The sequence below is a fragment of the Tachyglossus aculeatus genome, chromosome X3, assembly GCF_015852505.1.
Source record: "Tachyglossus aculeatus isolate mTacAcu1 chromosome X3, mTacAcu1.pri, whole genome shotgun sequence".
Classification (NCBI taxonomy): Eukaryota; Metazoa; Chordata; class Mammalia; order Monotremata; family Tachyglossidae; genus Tachyglossus; species Tachyglossus aculeatus.
In genome coordinates, this window is record NC_052099.1 from 30,829,227 (window position 1) to 30,850,520 (window position 21,294).

Here is a 21,294-nt window from a genome sequence, read left to right on the forward strand (position 1 = left end):
AAATGGCGTGCTTCGTTCTCCCCAGAAATCGATTTTAATCATCAGGCAGATGTACTGAGCACTTACTGGATGCTTGGGAGAGCATAATGTGACAGAGTTGGCAGATACATTCCCTTTACAGTCCCCAAAATGGGAATGTCTTAGAGATAGAAAGGGTCTCAGAACTTCCAGGATATGACTCTGGTACCTATGAACGCTAGAGCAGAAAAACATCAGCGCTTTCTTGGCAATGAAATTCAACAGTGGAGTATTTTCTTTTTTTTTTTCTTTTTTTATGGTATTTGTCAAGCACTTAACTACTAGACCAGAAAAACATCAGTGCTTTGTTGGCACTGAAATTCTTGAGCATGATATGGTTTTTTCTTCTTTTTTATGGTATTTGTTAAGCACCAACAATGTACCAGTCACTGTACTAAGCACTGGGATAGGTACAAGCTAGTCAGCTGGACACAGCCCCTGTCCCACATGGTGCTCACAGTCTTAATCCCCAATTTACAGATGAGGTCGCTGAGGCACAGAGAAGCTAAGTGACTTGCCCAAGGTCACATAGTAAACAAGCAGTGGAGCTGCGTCCTTCTGATTCCCAGGCTCGGGCTCTATCCCCGAGGCCACGCTACTTCTCTTGGGTAAGTTGCTGAAAGTCAAACTACATAACATGTTGAGTCCACATCAGTGGTTAGAATCCATTTTCAAGAATAAAACCATGCTCTGGTTTCAAACGTTTGGGGAAACATTTTTATGATAAGGCAGACAAGCTTTAACTCGAGGTCTGCGATTGTTTTGTTCTTGTTTTCAGGCAGCTGTTCATTTTCTTAGCAAAAATGGATTTATGAAATGGAGGAAATGCACCTTTTTGGAGAAGAGGGACATTTTTCCCGCAAAACATTTTGTGCAATAAAGGGTTCAGTTTCACACACTGACAAAGCAGTCCCTGTATCAAGAAGGTCCCGATACCCTTGAGAAGAAGAACGAGAAGGAACGTGGCTTAGGGGATGGAGCCTGGGCCTGGGAATTAGAACCTGGGTTCTAATCCCACATCTGCTGAGTGACCTTGGGCAAGTGACTTCACTTCTCTGTGTCTCAGTTTCCTCATCTGTAAAATGGGGATGCCTGTTCTCCCTCCTACTCAGACTGCGAGACCCATGTGGGACAGGATCTATTGTTGAAATAATTAACACATACCTACCCCAGCACTTGGAACTGTTTGACACATAGTAAGTGCTTAGCAAATACATAAAAAGGGTTCCCCCAGCCACCAAAATGACAACTTCAGCGCCGCCCCCACCCCCGCGACAAAGACATTTGCCAGGAGCTCTGAGGAAACATTAGAGCAAATAGGAACAAAAAGCCCATCTTCACGTTCCAATGTAAACAGGGAATGGGAATGGATTCTCCGGAGTACAGCTCACCAGGCAATGATCAAGACACCGGTCCAATCTAGGTTGAAGCGACCAAGACGGGTTCTATGACAGTGACCCGAGAGATTAAAGGCCTACTTTACGAAAAATAAATCACAATGCCACCCTTTGTGGCACCTGGATATGCCTGTTATATTGCTGTATTGTAATAATAATAATAGTAATAATGATGATGATGGCATTTGTTAAGCGCTTACTATGTGCAAAGCACTGTTCTAAGCACCGAGGAGGTTACAAGGTGATCAGGTTGTCCCACGTGGGGCTCACAGTCTTCATCCCCATTTTACAGATGAGGGAACTGAGGCCCAGAGAAGTTAAGTGACTTGCCCAAAGTCACACAGCTGACAGTTGGCGGAGCTGGAATTTGAACCCATGACGTCTGACTCCAAAACCCGTACTCTTTCCACTGAGCCACGCTGCTTCTCATTGTACTGCATTGTACTCTCCCAAACACTGCTGCACACACCGTAAATGCTCAGTATATACAATTGACTAACTCTGATAACAGGGCAAGTTTTATAGACATCTAGGATGGGATTGGGAAATAATACTAAGGAACATGAGCTGAGTGGTGGGATGTCAAAGCTGAAGAGAACCACGGCTAATAATAATAACAGTATTTGTGAAGCGCTTACTCTGTGCCAAGCAGTATACTAAGCGCCGGGGTAGATTTGCGATAATCAGGTCCCATATGGGGCTCACAGTCTAAACAGGAGGGAGAATCCCCTTTCTTCGGATGAGGGAACCGAGACACGAGAAGTTAAGTGACTGGCCCAACATCAAACGGTAGCCAAGTGGCCGAGCCGGGATCCAATCAGAAGGGGTCAGAAGGACCTGAGTTCTAATTCTAGCTCTGTCACTTGCCCACTGTATGACCTTGGGCAAGTCAGTTCACTTCTCTACGCCCCTGTGACCTCCTCTGTAAAATGGGAATTAAGACTGTGAACCTCTCGTGGGATAGGGACTGTGTCCAACCTGATTAGCTCATATCTACTCTAGCGCTTAGCACAGTGCCTGGCACTTAGAAAGTGCTTAACACCATTAAAAAAAAGATGAGCAACAATAAATCAACCAATCGAATTTATTGAGCGCTTACTGTGTGCAGAGCACTGTACACAATAGATACAACTGATTGACTGCAGCATGCACAATCAGTTTGCAGATTTCCTTGTATCCACCCCAGCGTTTAGTACAGGGCCTGGCACATAGAAAGCGCTTAACCAATACCACAATCAATCAATCAATCGTATTTATTGAGCGCTTACTGTGTGCAGAGCACTGTACTAAGCGCTTGGGAAGTACAAGTAGGCATCATATAGAGACAGTCTCTACCCAACAGTGGGCTCACAGTCTAAACAATTATTAGTAATATTTATTAACTACACAGTGTGTCAGATCCAGGGGAAGCGCAGGGGCTACCTTCTCTTCAACGTTCAGACACCTCACTAAAACATTTAACAGCCTCGGTGGGAAAAAATTCCACCGTTACGGCTAAGTGAAGAGGTTCAACGAGACTTTGCAGCTGCTCTTTCATGGCTGGGTCCAAATTGGATCCATTCCCAAACTCCAATGAGGTACAGTGTGGTGTCGATTCAGCATTGTTCGGCAGTTGATTCTACTCAGCCATGCTGGAGGATTCATTCATTGGTATTTACTATGTGCAAAGCACTAAGTGCTTGGAAAAATACAACAGTGAACAGACACATTCTCTGCTCACAGAGAGCAAGCTCGTCCTCTGGCCTGGATGCTGGCCGTGGGCAGGGAGCGTGTCTACCAACTCTGTTGTACTGTACTTTCCCGAGCGCTTTAAGAACAGTGCTTTGCACGCAGTAAGCGCTCAATCGAGACGATCGATTGATTGCTGCTCGAAGAAACCCACACGTGCGGGTGTTACAGATACGCTTCCAATGTTCCGGGGAACAATTCCAACTCTACAGGCTCGGGACTGCTGTTCGAGAGTTGCTCAAAGTGGCTAGCGGTGCTCAGTGGAAAGAGCCCGGGCTTTGGAGTCAGAGGTCATGGGTTCAAATCCCGGCTCTGCCAATTGTCAGCTGTGTGACTTTGGGCAAGTCACTTAACTTCTCTGGGCCTCAGTTACCTCATCTGTAAAATGGGGATTAAGACTGTGAGCCCCCTGAGGGACAACCTGATTGCCTTGTAACTTCCCCAGCGCTTAGAACAGTGCTTTGCACATAGTAAGCGCTTAATAAATGCCATTTTTATTATTATTATTATTATTATTACAGGCTCGCATCCAAGTCAACAAGCCGAAGGTACTGTGGTGGAATGGACTGATGAGGGAAATGTAGACGGATGAGTCTGCCCCAGGCCAGACCCACATGCGAAGACCTACGTCGAAGACGTTAAGTCGGATGCTACCAAGGTTCATTCATTCACTCATTCAGTCGTATTTATTGAGCGCTAGGCGCTCAATACTAACCGCTCGGGAAGTACAGTTCGCCAACAGAAGTTCAGTTCCCATGGCAGCCTACGACCCAACGGCGCAAGGAAGGAATGAGGAAAAAAAAGAATCAAGGACGTAAAGAAATCGAATCACGATGAGCAAAACTATCCGTTGGGAGATTATGAGATCCACCATCCATTAATCAGTGGGGCGGAGACAACTCGACAGCATGAGACGAGAATCCGTTGTGTGCTCGCCGTGCACGGAGCGTTGTACGAAGCGTTTGGGAGAACACGATACAGCAGAGTGGTCCCTGCCCAAGATGAGCTTACAGTCTACCCAGGAGGGCGAGCTCCAGACTATTCACTCATTCAATCGTAATTATTGAGCGCTGTGTGCAGAGCACTGTACTAAGCGCTTGGGAGAGTACGATACAGCAATAAACAGACACACTCCCTGCCCACAATGAGCTTACGGTCTAGAGGGGCTACAAGTCCAGTTGAGAGGACCACCACGCCCAATCTTCCAGGTTGGGCCACCACCTAGTTCAGTTCTATCATCTCCACACCATCAGACTGTGAGCCCACTGTTGGGTAGGGACTGTCTCTATATGTTGCCAATTTGTACTTCCCAAGCGCTTAGTACAGTGTTCTGCACATAATAAGCGCTCAATAAATACGATTGATGATGATGATGATGATCAAGGAGAGAAGAAAGGCTCACTCTGGACTATGCTCACCTCAAAACCACTTTGTTTTTAGAGAAGCAGCGTGGCTCAGTCGAAAGAGCGCGGGCTTGGGAGTCAGAGGTCGTGGGTTCTAATCCCACCCCGCCACTTGTCAGCTGTGTGACTTTGGGCAAGTCACTTCACTTCTCTGTGCCTCAGTTCCCTCACCTGGAAAAGGGGGATGACAACTGAGCGCCCCAGGTGGGACAACCTGATCACCTTGTATCTCCCACAGTGCTTAGAAAAGTGCTTGAGTAAGCGCTTAACAAATACCAAAATTATTACTATTATCTGTTAGATGCGAAATGCAGGGAGGATGGATGACAGGGTACCCAAACAGCTGCAGAATGCAGGGGAGAGGTGGAATAGAGCTGTTAATGCAAAATGGACAGAGGAAATGTTTTAAGATTGTTGTTTAGCACAGGAAGCAGCACGGCATACTGGAGGTAATAATAATAATAATAATAATAATGGCATTTATTAAGCGCTTACTATGTGCAAAGCACTGGGGAGGTTACAAGGTGATCAGGTTGTCCCACGTGGGGCTCACAGTTTTAATCCCCATTTTACAGATGAGGTAACTGAGGCTCAGAGAAGTGAAGTGAGTTGCCCAAAGTCACACAGCTGACAATCGGCGAAGGCGGGATTTGAACCCACGACCTCTGACTCCAAAGCCCGGGCTCTTTTCCACTGAGCCACGCTGCTGAGCCGAAAGAGCCCAGGCTTGGGATTCGGAGCACCTGGGTTCTAATCCCGGCTCCGCCACTCGCCTGCTGGGTGACCTTGGGGAGACACTTCACTTCTCTGGGCCTCAGTGCCCTCAACTGGAAAACGGAGTTTAAGAAGGTGAGTCCTTCGTGGGACAGAGACTGTGTCCGACCCGATGATCTCGTATCTACCCCAGCGCTCCGTACAGTTCCCAAGTGCTCAACACCACAATTATTATCACAATTACAACGCGGAATCGCAGCCGAGAGCCCACTGCGGCCGAGAGTCGAGCTCGGCGCGTCGGAATCCAGAAAGGAGCCGCTCCTTTTGGACAGAAGTCTGAAGAGGCTGGCGAGGCGGGCAAAGATGAACAGGGCGCTGGGGTTTGCAATCACTAAACACGTCGACACGAGGGAGAGTCTTGGTTTGGGCCATCGCTCCCAGACTGGTCTTTCCGGCCACCTCGACCCCCGTACGCAAACCTCAGGGGCAGACATCTTCAAACAGAAAGGAAAACTCTACAGTAAATAGACGCCTACTAAAATGACATCAATCAATCGTATTTATTGAGCGCTTACTGTGTGCAGAGCACTGTACTAAGCGCTCGGGAAGTACAAGTGGGCAACATATAGAGACAGTCCCTACCCAACAGTGGACATCTCCAGACACGTCCATCCTCCATCTGAAAATCTTCCCCTCGCCAATGCCAACGCCACAAAATCCAATGAGTTACGGGTCGGTTTCGGAATGTTTCCGCTTCCAAAAGGGACATGCTGTTTTTTAAGGGGAAAAAGAGATGCGTGTGCCCAGATACTTTGAGATCTCTCTCCCTTTCCCCTCTACGTGTCCCTCTTTCCTTCTCTCTCTCCCCTTCTCTTCTCATCCTCCTCCTTCGGTTTCTGCGGCCCCGTCGCCGTGCGGAGACCTGTGGTTCGGGAAATGCCAAAGACCGGGAACAACATTTCCGTCGGAGCCCTCCGTATTTTCTCTCCCTGACAAGATACTTGTCACCCTACGGCACCTAAAGCTGCTAAAGAGCAACCCGACCCAAGTTGCTTTCCTCTCTGCGATGCGGATACTTGGAAACGGGATTTCTCCTCAGCCCCCGGAGCCACGGCCGCTTCCTCTCCGTTCTCTCCCATCCCAGAACAACAGGAGGTTTCAAGCCAAGGGAAAAAAAATCAGTACGGAGATTGCAACAGGGTAAAGACACTTTCCGCAATTTTCCCTCGCATCAAAATTCCGCTCTGCTTGCCGAGAGAGGCATCCGAAGTCCCCGGGAATACCTTCGTGATGGGAGGGTGGGGACGGGCGCCCACTTGGGAGTTGTAGCCGTGGTAAAAGGGGCACACATCTGGGCCCTACAGTGGCAGTGGGGCAGGACACACCTGGGTGCTACAGCAGTAACACAAGTGGCACACACACCTGGGCGATGCAGCAGTCACACAACTGGCACACACCTGGGCACTGCAGCAGTATCACAACGGGCACATACCTGGGCGCTGCAGCAGTAACACAAGGGGCACACACCTGGGCGCTGCAGCAGTAACACCAGGGGCACACACCTGGGCACTGCAGCGGTAACACGGGGGCACACACACACACACACACACACACACACACACACAGACAGACACACCTGGGTGCTACAGGGCCAGTAAGGGCAGCAGGAGAGAGCAGGCCGCCCCGCCCCTAGTCCTTTCGACCCTTGCACCGGGATGGGGCAGGGCAGGTTAGTGCCACCCGGGCACAGACGGGCTTCGGGTGGGAGAAGACGAACAGCGGGAGACCCCGTCTTTCAGGGCAGCCCACCGGGTGGCCCAGACGTTTCTCCCCCGGCCCCCGCCCCAGATCTGTACCCCGGGGACTCCGGCCCGCCCAGAGCCCCCTCCACACCCCCAATCCGGGCTTTTAGGCCCCCTGCTCTGCCCGGGGTCTCTCTGCCCCATCAGCCCTGCCTTCAGGCCGCCGGCCAGACCGGACCCTCCCCCTTTTCCCCTCCTGCCCCTGGGCCCCCCTCCTCCCTCTCCCCCTCTTCTCCTAGGCCCCCTCCTCCCTCTCCCCCTCTTCCCCTCCTGCCCCCGGGCCCCCCGCTCCCTCTCCCCCTCTTCCCCTTCTGCCCCTGGGCCCCCCGCTCCCTCTCCCCCTCTTCCCCTTCTGCCCCTGGGACCCCCGCTCCTTCTCCCCCTCTTCCCCTCCTGCCCCTGGGCCCCCCGCTCCCTCTCCCCCTCTCCCCCTCTTCCCCTCCTGCCCCTGGGCCCCCCGCTCCTTCTCCCCCTTTTCCCCTCCTGCCCCTGGGCCCCCCTCCTCCCTCTCCCCCTCTTCCCCTAGGCCCCCTCCTCCCTCTCCCCCTTTTCCCCTCCTGCCCCTGGGCCCCCTCCTCCCTCTCCCCCTTTTCCCCTCCCTACCCCGGGCCCCCCCGCTCCCTCTCCCCCTCTTCCTCTCCTGCCCCTGGGCCCCCTCCTCCCTCTCCCCCTCTTCCCCTCCCGCCTCTGGGCCCCCTCCTCCCTCTCCCCCTCCCGCCCCCGGGCCCCCTCCTCCCTCCTCCCTCTCCCCCTTTCCCCTCCCGCCCCCGGGCCCCCCCCCCCGTCCCTCTCCCCCTCTCCGGACCCCCCCTCCCCCCCCCCGGGACTCACCGGCAGGTGGACGCTGAGGTCGGTGCCGTCGAGCAGGCAGACCCGGCAGGCCAGCGGGGCGCGGGGGGGCCCCAAGGCGGGGCCCAAGGCGGGGCCCTCTGCGGGGGCCGGGCCCCCGGACGGACCCCCGGCCGGACCCTCCCCCCCCGGCCGCCGCCGCCCCCGCCGTCCCGCGCCCGCGCCCGGCCCGCTGCATCGACCGACGACCCAAAGTCCGACGGAGGAACCGCAGCATCCTGGGGGCGGGGCGGGCGGGCGGACGGACGGACGCCCCGGACGGACGGAGGGCCGCCCCCCCCCCCGCCGCCGCCCCAATAACGCCCGGCGGACCCGGACCGGAGGGCGGACCGGGGGCAGCGGACTCTGCCCGCCCGCCCGACGCCGCCGCCGCGGCCCCCGGGCCGGCCCCGCTGACACCGGGACCCGCCTCCCGCCGGACCGGGCCTGCGCAACGCGCGCACACACACCCCCCCCGCCCCCGCTAGACCGCTCCTCCCCCGGCTACACCGCTCCCCCCCGGCTACACCGCTCCCGACTACCCCGCTCGGCTACACCGCTCCCCCCCCCACCGACTACCCCGCTCCCCCCCTCCCAGCTACACCGCTTCCCCCGCCGCCTAGACCGCTCCCGACTACACCGCTCCTCCCCGGCTAGACCGCTCCCCACCCACCGACTAGACCGCTCCCCTCCCCGGCTATCCCGCTCCCCACCTCCCGGCTACACCGCTCCCCCACCCCGCCGGCTATACCGCTCCCCACCCGCCGACTACCCCGCTCTCCCCGGCCCCGCCCGCCTCCTCGGGCTATATCCCGCTGCCCCCGGCTACAGCGGTCCCCGTCCCGGCTACACCGTTGTTCCCGGTTACAGCGCTGGCTCTCCCGCTCGCTCGCCCTCTCCCTCCGTGACAACGCCGCGGCTCCCCGCCTATACCGCTCCCCCCCCCCCCCCCCCCCCCCGCCCCTGGCTATTTTTCCCGGCGGGGACGGAGGGAGGGAGGGAGAGAGAGAGAAGGGATCAACAGGGGGGCGGGGAGGAGGGAGGGAGGGAGGGCGGGAGGGAACGGTCTCCGGGGATGGCGGCGGGCCGGACGGGTCAGCCCGGAGGCCAGCCCGGAGGCGGCGGAAGGGGGGGGGGGGCGGGCGGACTGAAAACGGCGCCTGCGCACTGCCCGCCGCCCGCGACCCCCGAACGGCGGGACCTCGGCCGCCCCCTGCCGGACCCCGCGCGCAACGCACGCCCCCTTCCCCCCGACCGCCCCCTGCCGGACCCCGCGCGTAGCGCACGCCCCCTCCCTCCCTCCCCCCCCCCCCGACCGCCCCCTACCGGACCCCACGCGCAACGCACGCCTCCCCGCGCCGGCCCGGGGCCCAGCCGAGGGGCGACTGGGCGAGCGGGAGGGGCGACTGGGCGAGCGGGAGGGCCGGCCGGCGAGCGGGCGAGCGTCGTCAGGGCCCGGGGAGCCGCCCCAACCCGCAGGAGGCGGGAAAAGGCGCCGGGCCTCGGCCGCCCCCTGCCGGACCCCGCGCGCAACGCACGCCCCCCGCGCCGGCGGCCCCCTGCCGCCCCCTGCCGGAACCCGCGCACCCAGCAGGCGCCCGACTCCGAGGACCGACCCTTCCTTCCTTCACTCATTCATTCACTCACTCACTCACTCATTCATTCAATCGTATTTATTGAGCGCTCACCGTGTGCAGAGCGCTGGACTAAGCGCTTGGGAAGTCCGAGTGGGTAACATACAGAGACGGTCCCTGTCCAACAGCGGGCTCACGGTCGTATTCATTGAGAGCTTGGAAATTCATTCATTCATTCATTCATTCAGTCGTACTTATTGAGCGCTCCCTCTGTGCAGAGCACCGGACTGAGCGCTTGGACATTCAGTCATTCAGTCATTCATTCATTGTCAGTCAGTCATATTTATTGAGCGCTCCTTGTGTGCAGGGCACCGGACTGAGCGCTTGGACATTCATTCATTCATTCCATCATATTTATTGAGCGCTCACTGTGTGCAGAGCACCGGACTGAGCGCTTGGACATTCATTCATTCCATCATATTTATTGAGTGCTCACTGTGTGCAGAGCAGCAGACTGAGCGCTTGGACATTCATTCATTCCTTCCTTCCATCGTATTTATTGAGCGCTCACTGTGTGCAGAGCACCAGACTGAGCACTTGGACATTCATTCGTTCATTCAGTCGTATTTATGGAGCGCTTACTGTGTGCACAGCACCGGACTGAGCGCTTGGACATTCATTCATTCATTCATTCATTCATTCCTTCCATCGTATTTATTGAGCGCTCACTGTGTGCAGAGCACCAGACTGAGCACTTGGACATTCATTCATTCATTCCTTCCATCGTATTTATTGAGCGCTCACTGTGTGCAGAGCACCAGACTGAGCACTTGGACATTCATTCATTCATTCATTCAATCGTATTTATTGAGTGCTCACTGTGTGCAGAGCACCGGACTGAGCACTTGGACATTCATTCATTCATTCATTCATTCATTCATATTTATTGAGCGCTCACTGTGTGCAGAGCACCAGACTGAGCACTTGGACATTCATTCATTCATTCAGTCGTATTTATTGAGCGCTCACTGTGTGCAGAACACCGGCTGAGCATTTGGACATTCATTCATTCAGTCCTATTTATTGAGCGCTGACTGTGTGCAGAGCACCGGACTGAGTGCTTGGAAATTCATTCATTCATTCATTCAGTCGTATTTATTGAGCACTCACTGTGTGCACAGCACCGGACTGAGCGCTTGGACATTCATTCATTCATTCAGTCATATTTACAGAGCGCTCACTGTGTGCACGGCACCGGACTGAGCGCTTGGACATTCACTCATTCATTCATTCATTCATTCATTCATTCCATCATTTATTGAGCGCTCACTGTGTGCAGAGCACCAGACTGAGTGCTTGGACATTCATTCATTCATTCATTCATTCCATCATATTTATTGAGCGCTCACTGTCTGCAGAGCACCAGACTGAGCACTTGGACATTCATTCATTCATTCATTCATTCAGTCGTATTTATTGAGCGCTCACTGTGTGCAGAACACCGGCCGAGTGTTTGGACATTCATTCATTCATTCATTCAGTCGTATTTATTGAGCGCTCACTGTGTGCAGAACACCGGCTGAGCGTTTGGACATTCATTCATTCAGTCCTATTTATTGAGCGCTGACTGTGTGCAGAGCACCCGACTGAGCGCTTGGAAATTCGTTCATTCATTCATTCAGTCGTATTTATTGAGCACTCACTGTGTGCAGAGCACCGGACTGAGCACTTGGACATTTATTCACTCAGTCATTCATTCATTGTCAGTCAGTCAGTCATATTTATTGAGCGCTCACTGTGTGCAGAGCACCGAACTGAGCACTTGGACATTCATTCATTCATTCAGTCGTATCTGCGGAGCGCTCACTGTGCGCACAGCACCAGACTGAGCGCTTGGACATTCATTCATTCATTCATTCCATCATATTTATTGAGCGCTCACTGTGTGCAGAGCACCGGACTGAGCACTTGGACATTCATTCATTCAGTCTTTCATTCATTCAGTCATACTTATTGAGCACTCACTGTGTGCAGAGCACCGGACTGAGTGCTTGGACATTCATTCATTCATTCATTCAGTCGTATTTATTGAGCGCTCACTGTGTGCAGAGCACCGGACTGAGTGCTTGGACATTCATTCATTCATTCAGTCGTATTTATTGAGCGCTCACTGTGTGCAGAGCACCGGTCTGAGTGCTTGGACATTCATTCATTTATTCATTCATTCAGTTGTATTTATTGAGCGCTCACTGTGTGCAGAGCACCGGACTGAGCGCTTGGAAATTCATTCATTCATTCAGTCGTATTTATTGAGCGCTCACTGTGTGCAGAGCACCGGACTGAGCGCTTGGACATTCATTCATTCATTCATTCAGTCGTATTTATTGAGCGCTCCCTGTGTGCAGAGCACCCGAGTACTTGGAAATTCATTCATTCATTCATTCAGTCGTATTTATTGAGCGCTCACTGTGTGCAGAGCACCGGACTGAGCGCTTGGAAATTCATTCATTCATTCAGTCAGTCAGTCAGTCATATTTATTGAGCGCTCACTGTGTGCAGAACACCTGCTGAGTGTTTGGACATTCATTCATTCAGTCCTATTTATTGAGCGCTCACTGTGTGCAGAACACCTGCTGAGTGTTTGGACATTCATTCATTCAGTCCTATTTATTGAGTGCTGACTGTGTGCAGAGCACCCAACTGAGCGCTTGGAAATTCATTCATTCAGTCAGTCAGTCAGTCGTATTTATTGAGCACTCACTGTGTGCAGAGCACTGGACTGAGCACTTGGACATTTATTCACTCAGTCATTCATTCATTGTCAGTCAGTCAGTCATATTTATTGAGCGCTCCTTGTGTGCAGAGCACTGGACTGAGCGCTTGGACATTCATTCATTCAGTCGGATTTATGGAGCGCTCACTGTGTGCACAGCACCAGACTGAGCGCTTGGACATTCATTCATTCATTCATTCATTCATTCCATCATATTTATTGAGCGGTCACTGTGTGCAGAGCGCCAGACTGAGCGCTTGGACATTCATTCATTCAGTCGTATTTGTTGAGCGCTCACTGTGTGCAGAGCGCCGGACTGAGCGCTTGGACATTCATTCATTCAGTCAGTCGTATTTATTGAGCGCTCACTGTGTGCAGAGCAGCGGACTGAGCACTTGGACAGGCATTCATTCATTCTATTTATTCATTCAATCGTACTTATTGAGCGCTTACTGGGTGTACAGCAGTGCACTGAAGGCTTGGACAGGCATTCATTCATTCAATCAATTGTATTTACTGAGCGGTCACTGTGCAGAGCACTGGACTGAGCACTTGGAAATTCATTCCTCCATTCAATTCATTCAATCGTGTTTATTGAGCGCTTACTGTGTGCAGAGCACTGGACTGAGCACTTGGAAATTCATTCATTCAATCCATTCAATCGTATTTGCTGAAGGCTCACTGTGTGCAGAGCGCTAGTGGACAAAGCGCTTGGAAATTCATTCATTCATTCAACTCTTTCAGTCGTACTTATTGAGCGCTCACTGTGTGCAGAGCACTGGGCAAAGTGCTTGGAAATTCATTCATTCATTCATTCAATCGTATTTATTGAGTGCCCACTGTGTGCAGAGCACTGGGCAAAGTGCTTGGAAATTCATTCATTCATTCATTCATTCAATTGTATTTATTGAGCGCTCACTGTGTGCAGAGCACTGGACTAAGCGCTTGGAAATTCATTCATTCATTCAATTGTATTTATTGAGCACTCACTGTGTGCAGAGCACGGGGCAAAGCGCTTGGAAATTCATTCATTCATTCATTCAATTGTATTTATTGAGCGCTCACTGTGTGCAGAGCACTGGGCTAAGCGCTTGGAAAGTACAACTTGGCAACAGATAGAGACAATCCCTGTCCAACAACGGGCTCACTAAATAATAAAAATCATCACAATGGTTTTTGTTAAGCGCTTACTATGTGCCAGGCTGACAATGTATGGATCCTCAGTGACCTCATCTGGAAAATGGGGATGAAGACTGTGAGCCCCACGTGGGACAACCTGATTTCCTTGTATCCCCCATCTCCAGCGCTTAGAACAGTGCTTGGCACATAGTAAGCGCTTAATACTAACATTATTATTATTATTATTATTATTCTTCAAGAAAAAACGGACACATTCCCTGCCCATGGTGAGCTCACAGTCTAGAGACAGGCTCGCCGTCTAAAATCTTAGAGAAGCAGATAATGGCAGGAACACGGGCTTGGGAGTCAGAGGACGTGGGTTCAAATCCAGGCTCCACCACTTGCCTGCTGTGTGACCTTGGGTAAGTTACTTCACTTCTCTGGGCCTCAGTTCCCTCATCTGTATAATGGGGATTAAGGCTTTGATCCCTACGTAGGACATCCTGGTTACCTTGTATCTACCCCAACGCTTAGAACAGTGCTTGGCACCTAGTAAGCACTTAACAAATACCATTATTATTATTATTATTATTATTATCAATCAGTGGTATTTATGGAGCTCCTACCATGTGCACTTAGTTACATACCCAGCATTTCTGTTCATATCTGTAATTTATTTATATTAATGTCTGCCTCCCCCTCTAGACTGTAAGCTCCTTGCGGGCAGGGAATGTGTCTGTTTATTGTTATGTCGTCCTCTCCCAAGAGCTTAGTACAGTGCTTTGCACGCAGTAAGCGCTCAATAAGTATGAATGAATGAGTGAATATGCAGAGCTCAGTACTATGCGCTTAGCTTAGTAAGCGCTCAATAAGTACGAATGAATGAATGAATATGCAGAGCTCGGTACTATGCGCTTAGTACAGTGCTTTGCACGCAGTAAGCGCTCAATAAGTATGAATGAATGAGTGAATATGCAGAGCTCAGTACTATGCTTAGCTTAGTAAGCGCTCAATAAGTACGATTAAATGAATGAATATGCAGAGCTCGGTACTATGCGCTTAGTACAGTGCTTTGCACACAGTAAGCGCTCAGTTAATACTATTGAATGGATGAATGTGCAGAACTGTACGGAGCGCTTAGCCTTGCTTAGTGCTCCTGTTTTAGATCAAAAACATTTCCTCTCTTTCGATGATTGTCTCCAGGCAAGGGAGGACATTAATCAGGATTGTTAAACCGTCAAACTCAAACTGATTAATTTCTATCTACCCCAGCATTTAGCAGGGTTTGGCACGTAGTAAGCACTTAACAAATAACCACAATGATTATTAACATTGTAATTAATCTTCTCGCTTTTTATTATCCGTAATAATTTTATTGGTTTTTCTGTGAGCTCCTCCCATATCCCCAAGGATCAGTGACTCTAATTCCTACCTGCGTGTCCTTTCCCAGGGCTTAGTCCAATGCTCTGCGCACAGTCAGTGCTTAATAAGTACTATCACTACTGCTACTACGCTTCTTTGGGCTAAAGAATTCCGAGTCGTTTCATTTTATCTGGTAGGATCTATTTTTCTCTCCCTGGAGCACATTTTCGGGTGCTTTGCTCCATCTTCTCCAGCTTCTTCACGTCCTTTTAAAGCGTGTGATCAAAAGGGGGCCACGGGGCTCTGGGGAACGAGGGGGTCAGCCAGTCCAAGATCAAGTGAGATCTGAATCTTTGTTAGGTCTGGAATGGGAGGAACCTACCTCATCCCTTCTCATCACCGAATGCAGGCTCCAAGGACGTTTTCAAAGCCGCCGTCGGAAAATTCAATTGAATTTACTGCCTACTCTCGGCCGACTAAACATCCGTTTGGCCGTGCTTGCCTTCATCGTTTATTTACGTGTGCAGCTGGGTTGCTAATTTCTGTGTTCTGCAGCATGTTGTGCGCGCATCTGATCCTTCATTCCGCAGGGGATGGATTTTCCTCAGGGGACTCTGTCAAAAGATAATAATGTATTCTTAAGGGATTGGTGAGGAAATGTAGTCTTGCAGTAAGCGAGCAGGGGTAAGTTAATAAAAAGGGAAAAAGACCTCGAAGAGAGTGACGCGTTTATTGAGTCTTTTAGATTGAGCCACTGAGTGCTAAAGCTCAGAAATACCAAGTGCGGCTTGTTTGGAAATGGCCCCGAAGCTTCGCAGAATTTGAACAGGGGATATTAGCACACGGCAGCTGGGAGGTTCTCCGCTCCCCTGCTGAGAAGAGTCGTGTTTATCTCGGTGATCACTTGAAAACCCAGACCACTGGAATTCAATACGCATTAGATGATGATCACGAATCCAGTGTGGATGTTATTATGCTCCCGCTGAAGCCTACCGTCTTCGAAAGCACCAGAGACTTTTCTGTTATTGCTAACTAATTGTCGAAATAGTACACAAACCGACTCTGCTCCCCGGAGAACGTGGTCCTTCCCGCAAAATCGTGTGCGGAAACCCCACGGAGCAGCTGGAATTTCAGCCAACAGTCCACCGGGCCGCTAAGAAATTCCAGCCCTTTCCATCGCCCGTGCACCGTTGATTAACCGGTCAGTCGTGTTTATCGAACGCTTAGCCAGTTTCAGAGAGTACGCTCGGTGTAGTAACTGTAGTAATGGTGAGAGTATGTATTGAGGACGCCATCTAAGAACGAGGAGGGGGGCGACGGACTTGTAAGCGAAGGTGAACGGAAATATAAGAGGCAAAGTCGACGACGGACAAGAGGGGCCCCTCAAGGCTCAGGCCGACTGTCACGGACGTCTCGCACGGCGGTTACAATGGCAGTCGTCACCACATCTAAACCTCGAGAGGCTAATCCTCAAGGAGCAGCGTGGTCTAGTGGATAGAGCACGGAATCAGACGGACCTGGGTTCTAATCCCGGTTCCGTCGCTTATCTGCTGCGTGACCTCGGACGAGTTCCCTCACTTCCCTGTGATTCAGGGACCTCGTCTGTAAAACGGGGATTAAGACTGTGAGCCCTAGGCGGGACAGGGACAGTGTCCAAACTGATTACCTTGTAATAATAACGATGGTATTTGTTAAGCGCTTACTATGTGCCAAGCACTGTTCTAAGCGCTGGGGTAGATACGAGGTAACCAGGTTGTCCCACCTGGGACTCACAGTCTTAATCCCCATTTTACAGATGAGGTAACTGAGGCATAGAGAAATTAAGTGCCTAGCCCAAGGTCACACAGCAACCCACGTCCTCCGACGACCCCCAAACCCGGGATCTTTCCACTAAGCCACGCTGCTTCTCGGCGCTTAGTGCAGTGCCTGGCGCATAGTAAGCACTTAACAAATACCATAAAAATAAAACATAAAGGCCTTACGCTGCCGTTTCCAAGTCCTTCCCGGGCTTCCCGATGTGATCCCCTTGCTCTCAAAGAGCTTCCAATCCAGCTGCGAAGACGGGCTCTAAAATAAACAACAAGGAGGGGAAGCCAAATAAAATAAAGATACATACATGGGTGCTAAGGAACGTGTGGGTGTCGGTGGGGGGGATAGATTGGAGAGATGAGAGATTAATCATAATTACCCCATAATGGTTATGTCATGTGTGATATTTTTTTTCAAGAAGTGGGACAATAATGCGTATTAAATAGCAAATAGCAAAAATGAGTCACAATTTTCATGAATACGATAATCGTCTTCGTTTGGGAGAAATGGCAGGTCTGGGAGAACAGATCATAAACTCCAGCCCCGGCTGAGGCCCGCAGTTCATGGGATCTACTTGGACAACGGCAGATGATGAGAAGCAGCGTGACCTGGGGGTAGGACACGGGCCTGGGAGACAGAAGGATCTGGGTTCTAATCTCGGCTCCGCCCCTTGTCTGTCGTGTGATCCTGGGCCAGTCATTTCACGTCTCTGTGCCTCAGTTACCTCATCTGTAAAATCGGGAGGAAGAGCGTGAGCCCCACGTGGGACAGGGACTGTGTCCAATCTGATGAGTTTGTACCTTCCCCGGTGCTTAATACAGTGCCTGGCACAGAGTAAGCACCAAATACCATTAAAAAGTGCAATAATCCCTGCCCTCAAGAAGATTACAGTCTTGAGCTGTGCTGTCGCAGCTGGCATTACCACTTCCCCATCCCCCTGGAAGGGACAGTGATTGGTATTTATTGAGCTCTATACTAAGCGCTTGGCAGAGTCCAATGCAATAGAGTTGGTACACACAAAACCTGCCCTCAAGGAGTTTACAGGTTTCGGCTTGATCATCTATTGTCAGCTTTCCCTCTCCTCCTATTCGCACCAAACCTTTGCTTTAATGGGCTCTAGCTCCTGACACACTCAGAATATTTTCTTTTCTTCATGTCTTTTGCCAAATAAAGTGGTAGAGCTTGCTTTCCGATCAAATCCGCACAAGCCGTTGCTATTTCTTGCTCTTCCTTCCAATGCTTTTTGTGGCTTTCAAGAAGCCACATTGCAAGATTCGTGGGTCAGGTCTACTACTCTCCCACATGCTCAGTACAGCGCTCTGCACTCAGTAAAACTGTAAGATCCTTGAGAGTGGGGATCGTGTCTATTAACTCTACTGGACTCTTGCAAGCGCTCAGTATATTAATCTGCACACAGTAGACTGTAAGCTTCTTAAGGGCAAGGATCTAACTCTATTTTACTCCCTCGAGCACTTACTACAGCACTCTGCACAGAGCACGCACTCCATAAATGCTATCGATTGATCGATTAAGCAAGCAACCACTCTTCCCAACCCCCTGCCCCATCCCTCCTTTATGATTCACAGATTTCCTTCCTGAGAAGGAGTGGAGGTGGAGAAGAGAAGAGTAGGGCAACAGAGAAAGGGATTAAGCTTTCCAACCCAGACAAATATCGGGAAGAATGAAAGAAATACATGAATTACACGTTTTCTAAGAAGAAAATGTGTAGCTAGAAAGCCAAGTTGCCTTTTCAACACATTTGCAATGGAGGAAATCAATAGAGGAAGCTGGGACTGAAGCCTAAATTATAAATGGAAAGAAAAAGACATTTGAACAATGTTATATTCCCATGTCCGGAAGCAAAGGTAGATTGTTTATTCATGTTGCCCTCAAGCGAATTGTCTGAAAGAAGAATAACTTTCTTCTTTTTATAGGGAGTTCTTACAGTCCCTATATCGCATGTAGCTGTACGCTCGTTACTGGGAGGGAATGTGTCTGTTTATTGTTATATTGTACTCTCCCAAGCACTGAATATAGTACTTTCAACACAGTGAGTGCTCAATAAATACGACTGACTGAATGAATGAATAATAATAATAATTGTGGTATTTGTTAAGAGCTTACTATATGCCAATAGTACAGTGCTGGGGGTAGATACAAGGCAATCGGTTTACACAGTCCCTGCCCCAAATAATAATAATAATAATAATAATGGCATTTATTAAGCACTTACTATGTACAAAGCACACATGGGGCTCACAGTCTTAATCCCCATTTTACAGATGGGGTAACTGAGGCACAGAGAAGTTAAGCGACTGGCCCAAGGTCACACAACAGAAAAGTGAATTTTAAGAACACGATTCTGCCACGCCAGTTTACCTTCCTCATCCATTTCCACAAGAGATGGCTGACTGCCCAGCAAAAGTGGCGGTATCGCCAGGAAAGGGGGCATTTTGTTTTCCTCCTACTACGTCTGTTGCCAACTCATTCAGTTGTATTTATTGAGCACTTACTGTGTGCAGAGCACTGTACTAAGCACTTGGGAGAGAACAACAGAAGCATTCCCTGGCTACAACAAGCTTACAGTCTAGAAGAGGAGACAGACATTAACAGAAAACAATAAAGGACAGATATGTACAGAAGTGCTGTGGGGCTGGAAAGGGGGAGCAAGTCAGGGCGACATAGAAGGGAGTGGGAGAAGAGGAAAGGAAGGCTTAGTCAGGGAAGGCCTCTTGGAGGAGATGGGCCATCATTAAGGCTTTGAAGAGGGCTAGAGGCATTGTCTGTCAGATTTGAAGAGGGAGGGCATTCAAAGCCAGAGGCAGGATGTGGGAGAGAGGATGGCAGTGAGATAGACAAGGTAGAGGCACAGTGAGAAAATTAGTATTGCAGGAGTGAAGTGTATCGGCTGGGTTGGAGTAGGAGAATAGTGAGGTGAGGTAGGAGGTGAGGGGAATGAGTGCTTGGAAGCCAACGGTGAGGAGTTTCTGTTTGACGTGGAGGTGGATGGGCCTCCACTGGAGTTTCTTGAGGAGAGGGGAAACATGGCCTGAACTCCGGTGACCCTTTGAGTTTTGTGGTCCCCAAACTCCCCGCCTCCCCACCGAAGCTGGCGGGGATTCCAACACCACTCCTAGGTCCGGGGGGGCAGGATTCTCTCTGCGAGTCAGGGTGGGGCCCCTTGGAGAGCCAGGGATTCGGGCGCCAAGGCTGGGCGATCCCCACACACCTGGCGAGGTGGATGTGGCCAACCTGGACCACCTGTAGGATGCTGGGAGGGAAACGACGGTGGTAGTTGTGAGGCACATGGCCATCTGGACCTCGGTTGGCCACCTCTGTTCGGGCAAGATGTGGACGGAGCTGGCAAAGCCACGGAGGAGATGGCCGACGGCGGCTGGGATGGTCTCCAGGAACCCGGGCGAAGGTGCCACTGAGGAGAACGGACAAGCCCAGCCACGTCACTGGAGCCTCTCGCCTGGAGTTAAGGACACAGCTGTTCCACTGGGGAATCCAACGTCTCTCCGGAGGCCTGAAAGGGCAACACCGAGCGGGAGACTTGAGCTGGGTGCGTCTGGATAATAATCATCTTAAAGATGGTATTTCTTAAGCGCTTAGTGAGTGCCAAGCACTGTTCTAAGCACTTGGGTAGCTACAAGGTAAGCAGGTTGGACGCAGTCCCTGTCCCACACGGGGCTCACAGCCTTCATCCCTATTTTACATTTTATGTTTGGTTTTGTTCTCTGTCTCCCCCTTCTAGACTGTGAGCCCACTATTGGGTAGGGACTGTCTCTATCTGTTGCCAACTTGTACTTCCCAAGTGCTTAGTACAGTGCTCTGCACACAGTAAGCGCTCAATAAATATGACTGATTGATTGATTGATTTTACAGGTGAGGCAACTGAGACACAGAGAAGTTCAATGACTTGCCCAAGGTAATACAGGAAACAAGTGGAGGATTCGGGATTAGAACCCATGACCTTCTGACTCCCAGGCCTGCGGTCTATCAACTATAATAATAATAATAATGATAGCATTTATTAAGCACTTACTATTATTATGATAGCATTTATTAAGCGCTTACTATGTGCAAAGCACTGTTCTAAGCGCTCGGGAGGTTACAAGGTGATCAGGTTGTCCCACGGGGAGCTCACAGTCTTAATCCCCATTTTCCAGATGAGGTAACTGAGGCCCAGAGAAGTGAAGTGACTTGCCCAAAGTCACCCAGCTGACAATTGGCGGAGCCTGGATTTGAACCCATGACCCCTGACTCCAAAGCCCATGCTCTTTCCACTACGCCACACTGATGGGTGGATAGTGTTGGTAGAAATGCAGAATTTGGATGTGCCATCTGTGATCACTCGTGCTCTTGTAGCCAAGTAGGAGAATGAACATAAAAACAGTTCAGTGAAACTTCCTTTTGGATTAGAGGCATGATTCTCTGTTGGCACCATAATCTGTCTGTCACTCCCCAAAAGCCAGCTGCTCTTCTTTATTTGGTATCTATTTCTTTTCCTTCTTGATCACTTGACCAATCAATCGATTAATCGATGGTATCTTTTGAGCACTTTACGCAGAGCATTGTACTAAGTGCTTGAGAGTACAATGTAACAGAGTTGGTAGACATGATCCCTGCCCACAGAGAGCTTACCATTTAGAGGAATCATCATCATCATCAATCGTATTTATTGAGCGCTTACTATGTGCAGAGCACTGTACTAAGCGCTTGGGAAGTACAAATTGGCAACATATAGACACAGTCCCTACCCAA

General features: G+C 50.8%; 1 protein-coding gene across 1 annotated transcript in view; it reads right to left on the minus strand.

Annotated features, from left to right (window-relative positions):
- Positions 1-8,128, minus strand: part of EPB41L4B (erythrocyte membrane protein band 4.1 like 4B) — a 118,809-nt gene extending 110,681 nt beyond the window's left edge. The window contains 2 exon segments of the mRNA XM_038770379.1: positions 7,894-8,038; positions 8,040-8,128. Of these exon segments, the coding sequence (XP_038626307.1) occupies positions 7,894-8,038; positions 8,040-8,128 (234 nt within the window).
- Positions 8,129-21,294: the final 13,166 nt, after the last annotated feature.